Below are 17756 nucleotides of genomic sequence, written 5' to 3'. Positions count from 1 at the left end.
ATTTTTATACAGAACTGAAGGCATCAAGGAAACACTGGATAGAACATGAAGATTTTAAGAGTACGTTCTACGTTTGTACAAATTTTAAGATATTTGTTAAAAGACTATAACTAAAGGATACACAGTACATCATCAGCTACAAAAAAAATCAAGCTGTAAATATTTCTGGCCTATATTATTAACTATAATATAGAATCATGCAAGTGTGATGGGCAGTATAGAAATTTAATACATAAATAAGGAAAATTCTCCTTGATTTTTTTTCTTTAAATGTGACATTAAAGGTTGATAACTAGCTTCATAACATTGAATTCATGACAATTCATACACATTTTTGTATGAATATATTTATAAGCTTTTATATCAAGTTTAGTTTTTATTTTCCCCTTGAAGTTTGTTTTCTTGGTACATCATATATGGATGTTAAGACTATCAAGTACAAAGAAAGCAGAGTAAAATTCCATGCTAATAGTTAAAATTAGTGTAATCTCTATTTCAATTAGTTTTCCTCTATTGAGATCAAGTGTTTTTGAAGTCATATTGCTATATTAATGCAATTCTGAACAATTTCTACCATGATTTTTAAAATAATATTCTTAGGAGGCCCTTCACGGCTTAACTACTGCAATACATCCTACAGGGAACTGCCCTTGAAGACCACCCAGAATCTTCAATTGATCCAGAATGCAGAGGCATGGGCAGTAACAGATATGCAGTGATATGCCTGTGTAATACCCCTGCTTTGTGAACTGCACTGGTTGCCAGTTTGTTTCTGAGTGCGATTCAATGTGGTGGTAATTACCTATGAAGCCTTACATAGAACAGGGTCTGATTATTTGAGGGACCGCCTACCTCTTGTAGTAACTGTCTAGCAGATTCGATTCAGGTTTTGCATACTCCGGTTGCTTTGATTAAGCAATGCCACCTCTCAGCATCCAGAAGTGCATATTCTCTGCTGGAGCACCTGCCCTCTGGAATGAGGTTTTCTACAAGAACTAGGTGGTTATGTTGTTTTAGAGTATGGGTATCATACTTGATTGCAGCACGTGACGTATTTGATGTTTTTTGCCTTTGCAGAGCAGGGATAGGCGTATCCTGTGTGTGATGCATTGGCCGGCGGGCCACCAGTTTGACACACCTGTTTTAGAGGGTCTTGAACACCTGGCTCTTTGCCCTGGCCTTTGACTACGATGGATGTAGTATCTTCCAAGGATAACTTAATTTTTGCTGCTGTCCTCTCCTTTTTTTTACCTTTTGCAGGGACTTTTGTTCCTTGTTTTTATTGCATTGTATTGTTTCTTTTGTTTTTGCTTGTGAACTGCTTGAAATTGTTGGGAGTTGGACATCGTACATATTTACTAACAACAAAATTACGATTTTCAGCGAATGAACTAAGGAAATTAGATAACCGAAGGATGTCAGAAATATAACCTGAACCTGGATGAGCTTTTTCATATATCATGCTAAGTCATAGTTTGGTTCATCATGGTTTAGTGAGTAAGCAAAAATATATTTTTGGATATATTTGTGCAATACTCTTTAAGTTATAAAACATGATTTACGAATTGCAATTTGTCAATCACACTAAACCAAAAATAAAAAGATCACACTGTGGTTACTGTATGTGAAAAAATCTTTTTTATGCTTATTATCTATATAAGCCCATATATTTTGTACCCAGTTTTGGTATGTTAATAACATTGCCTAAGAGCATATAGTTGAATTCATCACTGTATAAACTGACATGAACATGTTCAAATGAGGTCATGATTTTGAAGTGTAAGTATTTCAGGGATCACATTTTTTTTTAATTTGTCAAGTAAAACAGCCTTTTTGGTGTAAGTAATATTCAACATATTGTTTAAACTAGTGTTAGTTTTCTGATTTGCCTTTCCTGTAAGAAGTCAAGGTTTCTTACACAGTGATCTCCAGCAGTTAAAATATTTAAATACTGAAAACCACCCAGATTAAAAACACTCAATATTCATAGAATAGAAAAGAGAAATTTTTAATTCAGGGATTGGCAATCTATGGCCTGTAGACCAGATGTAACCTACCACCCACAGCCTTTCATCTGAAAAAGAAATATATTCACCTCCTAGCCCGTAAGATAGAGGAAGAGGAAGGCCACTGCCTGCCTCTGCAGGCAGCCATTTTGGCAATGATTCATTAGCTGCCCCATGGGGAATTCAGGTCCCCTGAAATTCTGGCAAAAGGCTTTTCTCTGGTTCTTACATTGAAAGCTTCCAATAACTGCTTTAACAGGCATCCAAATCATTTTAATCAGCAGATCCTAAATACTAGAGGACATCAAGGCAGCAGAACCAGATGCCATCTACAGGTCATAGTATCACCAGCAAGGCTTCTTCTCAGGCTTTCATGACAATTTATTTTATAGAGAGAATGTGAAGTGCCAGATAACTTTAATTTTTCAGGACTACAAGTGCCAAAGGTAAACAAGGCTCATTTGATTAGGCATCTACAGCAGCTGTTTTTCACACTGGCATGAGACATGACTGCCCTATTCCACTCAGAGAACTTTATACAGTCATGGCCGAAATTGTTGGCAGCCCAGAAATTTTTCCAGAAAATCAAGTATTTCTCACAGAAAAGTACTGCAGGAACACATGTTTTGCTATACACAGGTTTATTCCCTTTGTGTATATTGGAACACAACAAAAAAGGGAGGAAAAAAAGCAAATTGGACATAATGTCAAACACAACTCCAAAAATGGGCTGGACAAAATTATTGGCACCCTTTCAAAATTGTGGATAAACAAGATTGTTGCAAGCATGTGATGCTCTTTTAAACTCACCTGGGGCAAGTAACAGGTATGGGCAATATAAAAATCACACCTGAAAGCAGATAAAAAGAACAGTTCACTTAGTCTTTGCATTGTGTGTGTGTGTGTGTGTGCCACACTAAGCATGGACAACAGAAAGAGACGAGAACTGAGGACTTGAGAACCAAAATTGTGGACAAATATCAACAATCTCAAGGTTACAAGTCCATCTCCAGAGATCTAGATTTGCCTTTGTCCACAGTGCGCAACATTATCAAGAAGTTTGCAACCCATGGCACTGTAGCGAATCTCCCTGGTCGTGGACGGAAGAGAAAAATTGATGAAAGGTTGCAATGCAGGATAGTCTGGATGGTGGATAAGCAGCCCCAAACAAGTTCCAAAGGAATGAAAGCTGTCCTGCAGGCTCAGGGGGCATCAGTGTCAGCGCAAACTATCCGTCGACATTTAAATGAAATGAAACGCTATGGCAGGAGACCCAGGACTTTTTAATATTTAATATTTAGCTTTTTAATATTGTTTTGATTGTTGGGCTTTAATTAATTTAATTCATTTTAATTTTATATTATCTTTTTATATTGTCTTTTATATGCTGCCCTGTAAACCGCCCTGAGTCCTTTGGGAATAGGGCGGTATAGAAAACTAATAAAATAAAATAAATAAATAAAATAAAAAAGCAAGATTACAGTTTGCCAAAATGTACTTGAGTAAGCCAAAATCCTTCTGGGAGAACGTCTTGTGGACAGATGAGACCAAGATAGAGCTTTTTGGTAAAGCACACCATTCTACTGTTTACTGAAAATGAAATGAGGCCTACAAAGAACACAGTACCTACAGTGAAATGTGGAGGTTCAATGATGTTTTGGGGTTGTTTTGCTGCCTCTGGCACTGGGTGCCTTGAATGTGTGCAAGGCATCATGAAATCTGAGGATTACCAAAGGATTTTGGGTCCCACTGTAGAGCCCAGTGTCAGAAAGCTGGGTTTGCGTCCAAGATCTTGGGTCTTCCAGCAGGACAATGACCCCAAACATATGTCAAAAAGCACCCAGAAATGGATGGCAAGAAAGTGCTGGAGAGTTCTGAAGTGGCCAGCAATGAGTCCAGATCTGAATCCCATTGAACACCTGTGGAGAGATCTTAAAACTGCTGTTGGGAAAAGGCGCCCTTCCAATAAGAGAGACCTGGAGCAGTTTGCAAAGGAAGAGTGGTCCAAAATTCCGTGTGAGAGGTGTAAGAAGCTTATTGATGGTTATAGGAAGCGACTGATTTCAGTTATTTTTTCCAAAGGGTGTGCAACCAAATATTAAGTTAAGGGTGCCAATAATTTTGTCCAGCCTATTTTTGGAGTTTTGTTTGACATTATGTCCAATTTGCTTTTTTTCCTCCCTTTTTTTGTTGTGTTCCAATACACACAAAGGGAATAAACCTGTGTATAGCAAAACATGTGTTCCTGCAATACTTTTCTGTGAGAAATACTTGATTTTCTGGAAAAGTTTCTGGGGTGCCAACAATTTTAGCCATGACTGTATGCATTCCTAGAGTAAATACATTCTTAAAAAGCGGCAATACATTATAGAAAAAGATAGAATTGTTTTTAGAAAGCACTTGACATTTTAAAATTCTTTATATTCAAAAGTAAATTTAACTTTTATTTCCAAAATCAATGCCATTTTCCCATGAAAACCAGGAAACGTATTTGTATATATCTTCACAATGAGATGTAGCCATGAGTTTCCAAGAAACACGACTTGAAATAAATAGCCAAAAGGTTAATATCTGTATTTGGTTGAGTAGTCTTTGGGAGACACAACGAGACCTCTTCCTTTACGAGCTCCTCGATAAACTGTTTCTATGATGTCAATCATCTCTTGTTTGTCTTCCATTGCCCAGTTAATTTTGTTGTTGTTACCTGTGCCTAAATCGATCATTATGTGCTTGTTTCTTTAAGAAAGAAAAGGAGAAAAACAATTATACAAATATTTATTTTATTGTTTAACATTTTATATGCATTACCTCCTAAAGTATTTCTGCATATATTTGTATAGCCAGTGAGATAGTTACCAATATGTATATCCCCAATGAATTCAGGCTGTAATGATATCCCAAAACAGTGGGCTGTAGTTGACATTAATAAGATTAGAAAGTAGTGATGTCCCATTAATAAAATTGTTAATTATCTTTTTCCCAAATTACCAATTTATACTTATTGGAAATAGTGCTATATTACCAGGCATGTGATGAACCTCCAGATGGCATATGTAGTTTTGAAAGGTACATAAAAATTTAACAAATTCAAATGACCAATTTAAAGAACTTCCCATATCATATCGGAACAGAAAAGAATTCCACACATTTATGTCATTTCTAGAATTACAAGAGACTCAGTTAAGAAAATTGATGAACTTGGGGAAAATTAAATCGTTTAATACCAAGTTAAATTATTGTGGCTTATTGTGGTGGAATGGAGTGGGCCAGATTCCCAGGAGGGAGGGGGTGCATTCCAGAAGAGTAAGAGACAAGCCAGGCCCTTTCTAAGAATTGTCAGAATATATGCATGATGTAGTTGTACGCTATTTCAGTTTGGCAAGACTGATGTCAGGCCCCCAAAGTCAAGGAAAATACTTGGTGATTCTTCCAAGCAGGATTTTTTTGTTCCATAAAGGTAAAGGTAAAGGTTCCCTCGCACATGCGTGCTAGTCATTTCCAACTCTAGGGGCTGGTGCTCATCTCCATTTCAAAGCCGAAGAGCCAGCGCTTGTCCGAGGACGTCTCCGTGGCCATGACTAGACGCCAAAGGCGCACGGAACGGTTACCTTCCCACCGGAGTGGTCCCTATTTTTCTACTTGCATTTTTACGTGCTTTTGAACTGCTAGGTTGGCAGAAGCTGGGACGAGTAACAGGCACTCACTCTGTTACGCGGCACTCGGGATTCGACCCGCCAAACTGTCGACCTTCTGATTGACAAGCTCAGCGTCCTAACTCACTGAGCCACTGCGTCCCTCAAGCATACATACATACATACACACACACACACACACACACACACTCACTCTCTCTTTCTCTCTCTCTCCTAGGAATCTGGCCCACTACATTCCATCACCCTTACAGAATGTAGTGGGCTGGAGTATTTCTCTTTTCAGGAAATAATAAGCTTTTCTCTGGGACTGCTACAGAAGGCCAATAGTTATGCTGGCATTTTCCTCTTAATAACTATATACAAGAGATCCCCAACCTTTTGGGCACCAGGGACCGGTTATATGGAGAGAGATTTTTCCATGGACCAGAGGGGGCACGGTTTTTTGTGCTGCCTGCATTCTGCAGATGGGGCTTTGCTTCTTTGTGCGGACCAGTTGCTGGCATTCCACAGCCTGGTACCAGTCCCTGGACCCCTGCTATATACAGAACAGCTCTGTAAACTATATGCAAAAACCAATATATAATTCTAACTGGGAATGCCATGTTCATTGCAAACTCTATCAAGCTATTTTGCATGACCTGTTTTGATCCAAAAGCAGTGTCTAACAGGAATGAATTATGGGACAACTGGAGATACACTAATAGGTAGTCATAGTTTAGCGACCACAATTGCAACCAGAAATTCAGTAACCAAGCGCCACAATCGCTAAGCAGAAAAATTGTGCGACTATGATAAGCGTGTGATCGCAGTTCCCCTTTGGGTGTTAAGTGAAACATCATGTGACCGTGATTTATGATTTCACTTTTGTCTTCTCTATTAAGTCTGCTAAGCACACCAATAGCCGTCACATGGCTGGGGGACGCTATGACAGTGCTAAATGCAAGGATTGACTGCAAAGCTATTTTTTCCCTCCATGTAACTTTGAATGATTACTAAGCAAAGTAGCTGGTAAGCAAGGACTACCTATGGTAAGGGAATGCCACTTGCCTTACCGTTATGATAATCATAAAAAACACTTCTGTCATATATTTCTAACTCACAACTAGTTCACCAGGACCTAAAGCATAAAATTGCAAGTCAACTCAATAAGATTGGTGTTGTCACTTTTCCTTACTAATGCTAGTTTGTTGCCAGCTAGTAGGCTATAATATTTGTTGAATAACAACATCAACCCCAAAGAAGCTACTTTCAGGTTTAGATTGTAACTTAATGACATAACAACATAATTAGGCAGGAACTGTAAACCCCCCTCCCACTGAAAAAACCCTACCGAGAACATGCAAGTTAAAAAGCAATGTAAGAATGAAAATATACCTGAAGAAGAACATAACTGTACAGGGATCATACAGTTCGTACATCTTATTAAAGTCTGGTACTTCTGTGATATCTACTAGATAAATTACAGCAAAGTTTTTCACCTAAGAGAAAAATAATAAGTTTATAGTGTAAATATATTTATAAATTATTTTCATAATATTGTAAGCTTACACAGAAACACATTCATAGGTTTTGACTTACAGAACACAAGAACATAATGATATCCAAGACATGATGCTTGAAACAGTTAGCCACTACAGCTATATTTAGGTAGGTTCATCACCAGTCTATTTAAAAGATCTATTTTCAAACAATAAACAGAGTTCCGATAAGTTTTGCTATTAAGTAAGAATTTTTAAAGAAGTATCAGATTATTTTATACTCCCTTTTCATATCACACACTTCTGCCTTTCAGAATAAAATTCCTTCAGTATCAAAAAACAGAAATTTCAGTAGTAAGCATGTTTGCTTATACATGTTAGTTTTTACAAGGAAGCAAATGCATCCAATTGGCTGTTACTCACCAAATACTTCACCCTACCTATTTCTACAAAATCCTATCTATCACTGAGAGCTATTTTTGTTTTAGAAGTGATACTTCATAATTTTAGGAGAACATCTAAAAATGCAATAAATAAAATAATGGCAATGAATGAAATTGATATATATATATATATATATATATATATATATATATATATATATATATATATATATATATATATATATATATATATATATATATATATATATATATATATATTTGAAAGAGCAAACAAAGAATAAAGGAATGAATATTTATATATTATTTAACTTACCACTTAATTAAACCTCACATTTTACTCATAGAATTATTTTGCAGTCTTACTCATTTTGCTAATACTGAATACACACTATATAAAATACATCTAAAGATAGTAATCTATAAGTTTATTTTAAACAGAGAAGAACATATCCTTGATAAGATAATCAAATTTAAATATGTTTTCTTTCATGGAGGATGCTATTTCCTTTAAAGTTCTGAATCACCCCTCATTGTACATTAAAGATTTTTAAAGAATTCAGGAGAAAGTAGCAAATACTGCTGTAAACCTCACAAATTCCTGTAGAGCTCTACTGAACTGAAATTTGAATAAAAGACATAATCTAAAGGTTTAAAGACCACATTTTTCTTTTATCCAAACTTTACAACTTCAGTAAAAGTTCTTGGGGAAGCAATATAAGCAAAGTGTTTAAAACATTTTTAGAACAATTTATTGTACAATTCACAAATATTTGCCACAATATAATTACATGCAATAAGCCCACGAATGAAAACCAAGCTTATCTTGCACTATAAATCACAGACATAACCCTCTTAGGAATCTTTAGAAATCTGAAAATCATTAGCGTATACAACCTTTGTGTTGATCTTGAAACAATTAAGTACTGTATTGTCTCAAATTTTAATTAGTAAAAACAATGGTTATTTAAAGGTGCACACTTTCACTTTTGACCACTGCCAATTTAGAATTGAAATGCATCACATAATGCAGTACGGTTTCCTAAAATTAAAAATCCATAGGGAGATAAATAAACTCTTAAGAATAGACAAGGTAGAATACAGAAGGTGAACTTCCTAAAATGTACTTTTTTTTGCCTCAACTGACAGGAAACCATTTTTGGTCTAGATCTCTCTGTCTGTCTGTCTCTTTCGTACACTTCAGGATAGAAGTGTCAAGTCTGAAAGTATTCATACTGCAAAAAAAACAAGAAGGAAAACAAACCAGCAGAAGAAAATGCTTTACTGACTAGAATGTGTATGGAAAGAAGTTGCCAGGACTGAAACAGGCCATGTTGACGGGGTTAACTGCTTTTTCCTAAATGTAAAATGCAACTGCAGTACATCGACAGTTTGGTATGATATAGAAATATGTATTACAACTATAATTATTTACTCACTCTGTACAGCAGCCATATCCAAACAGGGCTCATAAGCCAGAGCATGGGGGGGTTCACCCTTTCTAATCTGCTATTTCTGCAGAGGGAGATTTTTAAATACAAAAGTTATATTGTTCTCTTTCTTCCCTCTGTAAAACTGCCAAATTCTCTGCCAAGTTACTAGAATTATCTGTTCTCTTAACTCAGCCTTGAAACAATTACATAGGCAATGTTTAATTTTTTTTTCTTTGACAAGCATTAAAATAAAATATTTAAAAGATCAACATAAACCAAAAGTCATAATATTTTAATTCTGGCACATTATTATATGGTATTACACCGAAGATCGTTTATATCTAATTTAGACATTTTAGCTTACATACAATTTGACAAATAGCTAGTGTCTGCGTAACTCAGCATGACCATATTATCTCTACTGAAATGATCACTGGTTGCTGCTTTATTTCTAGATGAAATACAGAGTGATGGTGACTGTCTAAACATTCTGTTTTGAATTTTAAAAGTCCTAAATGGCTTAAGTTCAGTTTGCTTACCCTAACAAGAGCACTGAAATTTTCTTTGGTTGCCATTAGTTCATCTTGCAATGATTAAAAGTCAGACATTCTCAATGGCCATAATGAGCCCCAAAATTCCCATCAAAAATACAGAGATTAACAAAGTTGTTGGATAAAGCTGTGAAAACATATTTTAAGTTGAAATTTTAATAGAACTTTTAAATAATTTTCAATTGTATTATTATTTGATTATAAACTAGGGACTCAGTTGGCAATATAGAAGTGCTTAAGTAATTTGCGGTGGCTCAGTGGGTTAGGACGCTGAGCTTGTCGATCAGAAGGTCGGCAGTTTGGCGGGTCGAATCCCGAGTGCCGCGTAACAGAGTGAGCGCCTGTTACTCGTCCCAGCTTCTGCCCACCTAGCAGTTCGAAAGCACGTAACAATGCAAGTAGAAAAATAGGGACCACTACGGTGGGAAGGTAACAGTGTTCCGTGCGCCTTTGGCGTCTAGTCATGCCGGCCACATGACCACGGAGACGTCCTCGGACAAACGCTGGCTCTTCGGCTTTGAAACGGAGATGAGCACCGGCCCCTAGAGTCGGAAACGACTAGCACGCATGTGCGGGGGAACCTTTACCTTTACCTTTTAATAAAACTAAATTGTACTTTTCTGCTGAAACTATACAAATTACAAGTCATTGTTGCTATTTGCGTGGTTTTCTTAATTTATGCAGAAATTTAAATATTTTCTTCAATGCATTATTTTTTAAAAAAATTCATTTGTATAATGTAGAACCATACATAAAATAGAATTAGAAATTTCGCTGTAAGTTTTTCAGCTCATGGAAGTATTTAGAAACAGCACATCTTTTGCAAAAGAAAGCAAGAAGAATATAGAGTTTATTTATTCATTCATTTCTTTTTCATTACAACCCAAATTGTTTCCTACACTTCAAGGCTCTAACTCTCAGGAGCATATTTTCAGAGAAGCTGGTATTAGAGCATGTCTTGCTCCATAAGCAGAATTTTGTTCACAGCAACTTATTTCTTAGCATATAGATACAAATATACCAAATTGCTGACTAGTAAAATCTTATAAAAAATTAACTACACTATGTAATTTATGGCTATAGTATTTACGCAATACCATACAGATAGACCTCATGTAGTGCCCAAAGTTGGAACTGGCAACTAGGAGGCTAAGTGGAAACTCACTGTGACAGTACTTATAATTTTACTTCAATTTTCCTTTGGTTTTACAATGTCAGAAGGATACAACCCCAAATAGCCAGGTCAGCCCAAACAGCGGAGAAAGTTTCTGGAACTCAGTACAAGAGAAAGCCAGTTAAAAGGGCAAATCTTATACTGTAGCCCTTTTTCCCAATTTTTTTCACTCCGGAGAACACTCATCCCAGTGCTGGGATAATAAGGGAATTAATGTTTTTATTTACATTTATTGGAAAGGAAGGAATTACAAGAGAGTAAGCAGGCACAAATGGGGAATACATATCAAAAGGAACATGCTAGCACTGTTTGCCTAGTGTACACCCAGCAACACAGGAGCAAGCAAAAAACCAAAGATGTGGAACTGATGAAAGTCTTATCAGGTACAGGAAGCAGCTGTGAGTCTGCCATCAGGCAAAAGGTTCTAATCAACTAATTAAGGTCACAGAGCGGATCTTCTTAACTTGCAGTTAGCAGTTTTTAGGGATGCATTGTGCTATGGAGAAACGCAGCTCAGGAATAGATAGCTTGTTTAGGCAATCTCTCCATTCTGGGTAAGGAGAGAGGGAGGAGCAAAAAACAGGTCAGATACAGGACAACGTATAATGACTATAATGGAAAATACATGGCTAAGAGATGCTGCAAAGGTTGTAAATTTATTTTATTTATTAAATGTATATGCTATCCATCTTGCTTCCAAAGCAAGCCTTGCAAGCATAGCTCATAAGGTTACTTTTTCATCACCATAAGACAGTTGCTGAGTGAGCGCTATCTGTAAGTATCAAATCACTGCAATCTTCCCTACATTGTTCATATAAATCAAAAATATACAGTTTACGAAATATTTTAGGCCCAGAATAGGCTGCTCCAATTTCACCAGAAATATTTCAAGTTTGAAATATGGCTAAGGTTAAAAAAACACAGCTAGTAAGGCTGGAAGAATGACAGAACATTCTTGGTGCAAATTTAAAACAGTCCAAACTCAAAACATTTTGCACTTCTCTAGTTATGGTATAATTACAAGTGAAATGGAGATTGTCCCTTCTAGTTAAGTTTCTTCACTTCCGCCATGTTTTTTATACATTTGCTTTCTGAGGCCACAAAACACATGGTGTATTCATGTGCATTAATAAATCAAGATCTCACAGAATCCTAGTTTATTGTAACATAAAGTACTTTACAAAGTATTTCAGTAAAAATAATTAAAATAAACAGAAAAACAATAAATTGTACTACCTAAGCCAGGTTTGGGGTTTGCTACAAGGAAATTATTCGCTTTCCATTCCTAACCTTTTTGAGAGCAAAAGCCATGATTTCTAATTCAGAAAACATACCATTCTTGTCAACAGTTCACATACCATTTTCACTGTTCATCCATATCATCTCTATATTTTTGCCTTTCTAACAGATAGATGACATATGCATCAAATTAAAATACCCTCCTCCACAACCACATTGCCCTCTGAGATATTTCAGTAGTAGCAATGCTGGGCAAGAATTGCAGCGAAGCTGTGTGAAGTAGCTGTGGCTGGGGAAAAAGGTAAATGCGCTGCATCTTTTTACAGTGTGGTGTTATACATATGGACATGAAGGCAACATCCCTAAGCAAATTAAATTAAATTTATACACACACACACACACACACACACACACGCAACATGAGTAATAGCCAAAGACAAATCAATTCTCTCTTAATTTATCTAAATTCACTTTTTTGTTATTGCATTTCTTAAACTTCAGAATGTAAAAGGCTCATTCTTAAAGTATGTAATGACATCATGGCTAAAAATAAATACTGGAATTCAGTGAGTTTAGCAAATCATTGGAATGCAAAGATGTATTTAATGTTTTCCAATCTTTCTCTAAGGGAATCTTTCAGGGTAAAAAATTCACACTTCTCAGCTGCAGTTTTTTATGCTATTTTTGAAAAATATATCTAGTAGCAGAAATACACCATTTTTCTTAAGCACATATTCTAAGCATGTTATTAATTAAAACACAATACTATGTTATTTCTCCAAGTCAACTAAAACATTATACCTTTTCAGCAATACAATATAAAACTTCATCCATTTTCATACATGTTGGATCCCAATCGTGTCCAAACCGATTAACTACCACACGATCCTCTTCTGAAAGAATGGCCTGGTCTACTTGCCAGCCATTGTGTAAATGTGGAAGCATATACGACATCTTGAAAAACGTCTATCAGACCTGTAAGAGAAGTACAGAAAGCAATTTATAATTTTAATGATAACACTAAGGGTTTGCTTAGTCACCCAAATAATGAACATAGGAGGCCAAGATACTGTTATTTTATAGTTATTCCATTTTTAAGATTAGCTTCCAAAACTATAATTAGAATCCAAAATATACAGTGAAATATTTATTTGTGAAATAAAATAGATCCTTCAACCTCACAGAATATTTTTTTGTCCAGAGAGAGAATACTAAGAGATTTGCAAATAGTCAGAAATTGAGTGATCATAAACATAACTAGAAAAATTATATTTCCAGTAAATGGAAAAATTTGAAGTAAATTTTTACAAATATTACAGCTTCATTTTTATTTTTATAAGGCATATGTGAATATTCAAAGAATGTTTTTTGGGGGGAAAAATCAAAGAGCAACAGTGTGAAAATTTTCTAGAAATTTCTAAAAAGCAGAAAACCATAAATGTAATACTTCTGGAAACTTATATTATTAAGAAACATATTGTTAAAATACATTTTGTTATTTGCTGTGTTATCAACTCAATCATTGGCCCATTAATAATTATTTATTTGTATATAGTATGTTTAGGTATGTTCATGTATGTGTTCACTTTGAGAGCGAGCAACTAAATTTCATTTTTGTTGTGTGTTGTTGTGCCCACAGTAAAAAATGACAATAAAGGCTATCTTATCTTATTTACTTATATGGACAAACACTAAAAATGTAAGATATTATGGGAGTCATAATTACAGCAGTTTCTTTTGTATTTAAATATGTAATGCTGATATTACCTTATGATAATTTTAGAAACTTCTCTTTCAGTTCCCTAATGTTCTGATTAGTACGTCTTTGAAGTACACGAAGTCTAGTCACGTTTCACATTACCTAAAGCAGAATAAAAGGCAGTCACTGTTGTCATATTTGCAATTGTCAATTATGTATTGCCTTCAGTTCCAGCATATATTTATAGGGCAACTCATATAGGTGTGTTTGGATTAATCCAAATAAATAATCTTTTTGAGGGACAAAAGAGAATAAGTGTAAGAAACCAAGAATAAAACATTATTACTTTTCTTGTATATTTTCATACGAAGGCAGAGTGAGAAGAGTTGGTTTACACTATCTAGAAGCTAAGGACACAAGCTCAGGATTACTAGTATAAGCAGTGGATATTATAATTTTTTGTTTGAACACCAATTATATAGCCGATTCTATGGGGCAATGATATAAGACATAGCGAAATAGAAACTCTCTAAAAAGCAGGTGGTTTCCTAGTAAAAAAGAGTGTTGTGAGCAATATACGCTTTAAGGCTTTTTTGTGAATTCAAAGACCAGCCCCAGAAAACAGATCTAATCTCCAAACTCTTTGGAGCGCAGCATGCCATCTCCCACAGCACTGTTTCTCAACTTTGGCCGTTTTTAAGATGCATGGACTTCAACTTCCAGAATTCCCCTGCCAGCATGCAGGATGGGGAATAATGGGAATTGAAGTCCACACATCTTAAAATGGCTACGGTTGAACAAAACACAACTCTAGAACACAGAGAATAGCTAGAAGAGATAAGAATGCCTTCTTAAATGAACAGTGCAAAGAAATAGAAGAAAACAATAGAATAGGGAGGACCAGAGATCTTTTCAAGAAAATTGGAGAGATGAAGGGAACGTTTAATGCAAAAATGGGCATGATAAAGGACCAAAATGGCAGGGACCTAACAGAGGAAGAAGAGATTAAGAAGAGGTGGCAAAATTACACAGAACAACTATACAAGAATGAGTTTAACGTCCCTGATAATCACAGTGAGGTGGTCACTGACCTCGAGCTAGACATCCTAGAATGTGAAGTAAAGTGGGCCTTAGAAAAGCTGAGCAACAACAAAGCTAGTAAAGGTGACAGTATTCCAGGTGAGCTATTCAAAATCTTAAAAGATGATGCAGTAAAAGTGCTACACTCAATTTGCCAGCAAATTTGGAAAACTCAACAGTGGCCACAGGATTGGAAAAGATCAGTTTACATTCCAATTAGTGCCAAAGAATGTTCAAACTATCGCACCATTGCACTCATTTCTCATGCTAGTAAAGTTATGCTTAAAATCCTACAAGCTAGACTCCAGCAGTATGTGGATCGAGAACTACCAGAAGTACAGGCAGGACTTTGAAGAGGCGGAGGAACTAGAGATCAAATTGCCAACATACGCTGGATCATGAAGAAAGCTAGAGAGTTCCAGAAAAACATCTACTTCTGCTTCATTGACTATGCTAAAGCCTTTGATTGTGTGGATCATAACAAACTGTGGCAAGTTCTTAAAGAGATGGGCGTACCAAACCATCTTATTTGTCTCTTGAGAAACCTATATGTGGGCCAAGAAGCAACAGTGAGAACTGGACACGGAACCACTGATTGGTTCAAAATTGGGAAAGGAGTCTGGCAAGGCTGTATACTGTCGCCCTGCCTATTTAATTTATATGCAGAGCACATCATGAGAAAGGCAGGGCTAGATGAATCAAAAGTTGGAATTAAGATTGCCGGAAGAAATATCAACAACCTAAGATATGCAGATGATACCACTCTAATGGCAGAAAGTGAAGAAGAACTAAGAGCCTCTTGTTGCGGGTGAAGAAGGAGAGTGCAAAACCTGGGTTGAAACTTAACATTAAGAAAACCAAGATCATGGCATCCGGCCCTCTCAATTCCTGGCAAATAGATGGGGAAGTAATGGAAGTAGTAACAGATTTTATTTTCCTGGGCTCCAAGATCACCGCAGATGGGGACTGTAGCCAAGAAATTAAAAGACGCTTGCTCCTGGGGAGGAAAGCCATGGCAAATCTAGACAGCACACTAAAACGACCTTATCTGGACCTGGATGCCTTACGTACAGTCACCCATGCACTTGTGACCTCTCGCCTTGACTACACTTTTGGGGGCCTCCCGATACTCCCATATCACACCTCTCCTCCGTGAGCTGCACTGGCTTCCGGTTGCCTTCCGAGTGAAATTCAAGGTGCTAGTGATGACATACAAAGCCCTACATGGCATGGGTCCGGATTACCTACGGGAGCACCTACTGCCAGTGTCAACACCCCTCCGTCCTGTACGCTCCCACAGAGAGGGCCTCCTCAGGGTGCCACCGGTCAAAGAATGCCGGCTGGTGGCCCCCAGGGGGAGGGCATTCTCAGTGGGTGCGCCAACCCTCTAGAACTGCTTGCCTACCGAAATCCGGATGGCCCCCGACCTTCGCACCTTCCGGCGCGACTTAAAAACCTACCTGTTCCAGCAGTCCGGCCTGGCCTGATAGCTCTTGGGGTTTCATTTGTTTTTACTATTGTTTAACTGTATACCTACCTTGCTCTGTACACCACCCCGAGTCCCTCGGGAGAAGGGCGGTATATAAAAACAAACAAACAAATAAATAAATAAATAAAAAGCAGAGACATCACCCTGCCAACAAAAGTGCGTATAGTCAAGGCTATGGTCTTCCCAGTTGCGATGTATGGCAGTGAAAGCTGGACCATAAAAAAGGCTGAGCGCCAAAGAATTGAGGCCTTTGAACTATGGTGCTGGAGGAGACTCCTGCGAGTCCCTCGGACTGCAAGGCGATCAAACCGGTCAGTCCTAGAGGAGATCAACCCTGACTGCTCTTTAGAAGGCCAGATCCTGAAGCTAAAACTCAAATACTTTGGCCACCTAATGAGAAGGAAGGACTCACTGGAGAAGAGCCTAATGCTGGGAAAGATCGAGGGCAAGAGAAGAAGGGGACGACAGAGAATGAGGTGGCTGGATGGAGTCACTGAAGCAGTAGGCGTGAGCTTAGATGGACTCCAGAAGATGGTAGAGGACAGGAAGGCCTGGAGGAGCGTTGTCCATAGGGTCGCGATGGACTTCGCATCTAACAACAAGAACACGAACCTCTTCTTCCTCGCCTACCTCTCCCTCCTTCCCCTTTTCCTCCGCCCGCACCAGTCCCACTGTCCCGGGCACCGCCTTCTAACCACCGCGTACAACAACTCCTTTTTCTCATCAGCTCTTCCACCACTCACCAAAAACAAAGCAGCAAAACAAGCCGGAACGGCCACGACCGAAAGCCCGCCAGCGCTGAAGACCAAAAGAAAAATCCTAGAGCGTCGCAAGGCTAGCGGGAGGGGAGGAAGCGGCGTCAGCATTCGTCCCGTTCTCTCCGTCACTTCCGGAGAGGTTCAAAGCGGGATAGGAAAAAGGGGAAATGAAGGAGAGAAATGATCAGTTAGCGCAGGGGTAGGCAACCTCGGCTCTTTTATGACTCATGGACTTCAACTCCCAGAATTCCTGAGCCAGCTTGGCTGGCTCAGGAATTCTGGGAGTTGAAGTCCATGAGTCATAAAAGAGCCGAGGTTGCCTACCCCTGAGTTAGCGGGAGAAGTCCGCCGAGTAGAAAGCTTCAGCAGGGGCTGCCCTTGCGGAGAGATACGTGTCAGCGTCTGAAAGAATCCATCTATCTCCCGAGGGCACAATGCGTGGCAAAACAAAAAAACCTCAAACCCAAATATCAGGGCTGTCCCCGCCCTTCTTCCTCCCTCGCTGTCAGTTACTGGAGAAGGCGGTTCGCTGAGCGTAGCGGAATCTTAGGTTTCTTCCTTTCCCACGTTATGGCTGATTCTTCGGGTCTATCCGTAAGCAAACAACATTAAGGAGAGCGAGAACAGATTTCTCAGCCTAATTACACCTTTGCCTTCTGCCAAACGCTTATGAGTAGCAATAATTAGTAACGTACGTAGATGCTTCTCTTGTGTCTCTTTTGTATCTATTATTATTAGATTTTTATGAAAACTCAAGGAGGCGAATGTACTTAGTATTCTTGCCTCCTGTGTGCC

At 37.8% G+C, this 17756-nt stretch overlaps 1 protein-coding gene across 5 annotated transcripts; it reads right to left on the bottom strand.

Moving 5' to 3' along the window:
• Window positions 1-2406: 2406 nt before the first annotated feature.
• TXNL4A (thioredoxin like 4A) lies at window positions 2407-17079 on the bottom strand. Of its 5 annotated transcripts, XM_081325805.1 has the most exons (6): window positions 16947-17067; window positions 13703-13796; window positions 12737-12910; window positions 8978-9053; window positions 7034-7137; window positions 2407-4742 (listed from the first exon to the last, which is right to left on the bottom strand). In XM_081325805.1, the coding sequence occupies exons 3-6, from the start codon at window positions 12763-12765 to the stop codon at window positions 4571-4573; spliced, it is 381 nt and encodes a 126-aa protein (XP_081181931.1). In that variant the 5' UTR covers window positions 12766-12910; window positions 13703-13796; window positions 16947-17067; the 3' UTR covers window positions 2407-4570. The 5 variants fall into 5 exon arrangements, with proteins under 5 accessions (XP_081181931.1, XP_081181929.1, XP_081181932.1 ...); XM_081325803.1 differs by lacking the exon at window positions 8978-9053 and having other exon boundaries at window positions 16947-17079; XM_081325806.1 differs by lacking the exons at window positions 12737-12910; window positions 13703-13796; window positions 16947-17067 and adding exons at window positions 9511-9775; window positions 10116-11220.
• Between the last annotated feature and the right edge of the window lie 677 nt (window positions 17080-17756).

This window comes from Vipera berus (assembly GCF_964194415.1).
Source record: "Vipera berus genome assembly, chromosome: 3".
Classification (NCBI taxonomy): Eukaryota; Metazoa; Chordata; class Lepidosauria; order Squamata; family Viperidae; genus Vipera; species Vipera berus.
This window is presented reverse-complemented; position numbering and strand designations above follow the sequence as displayed.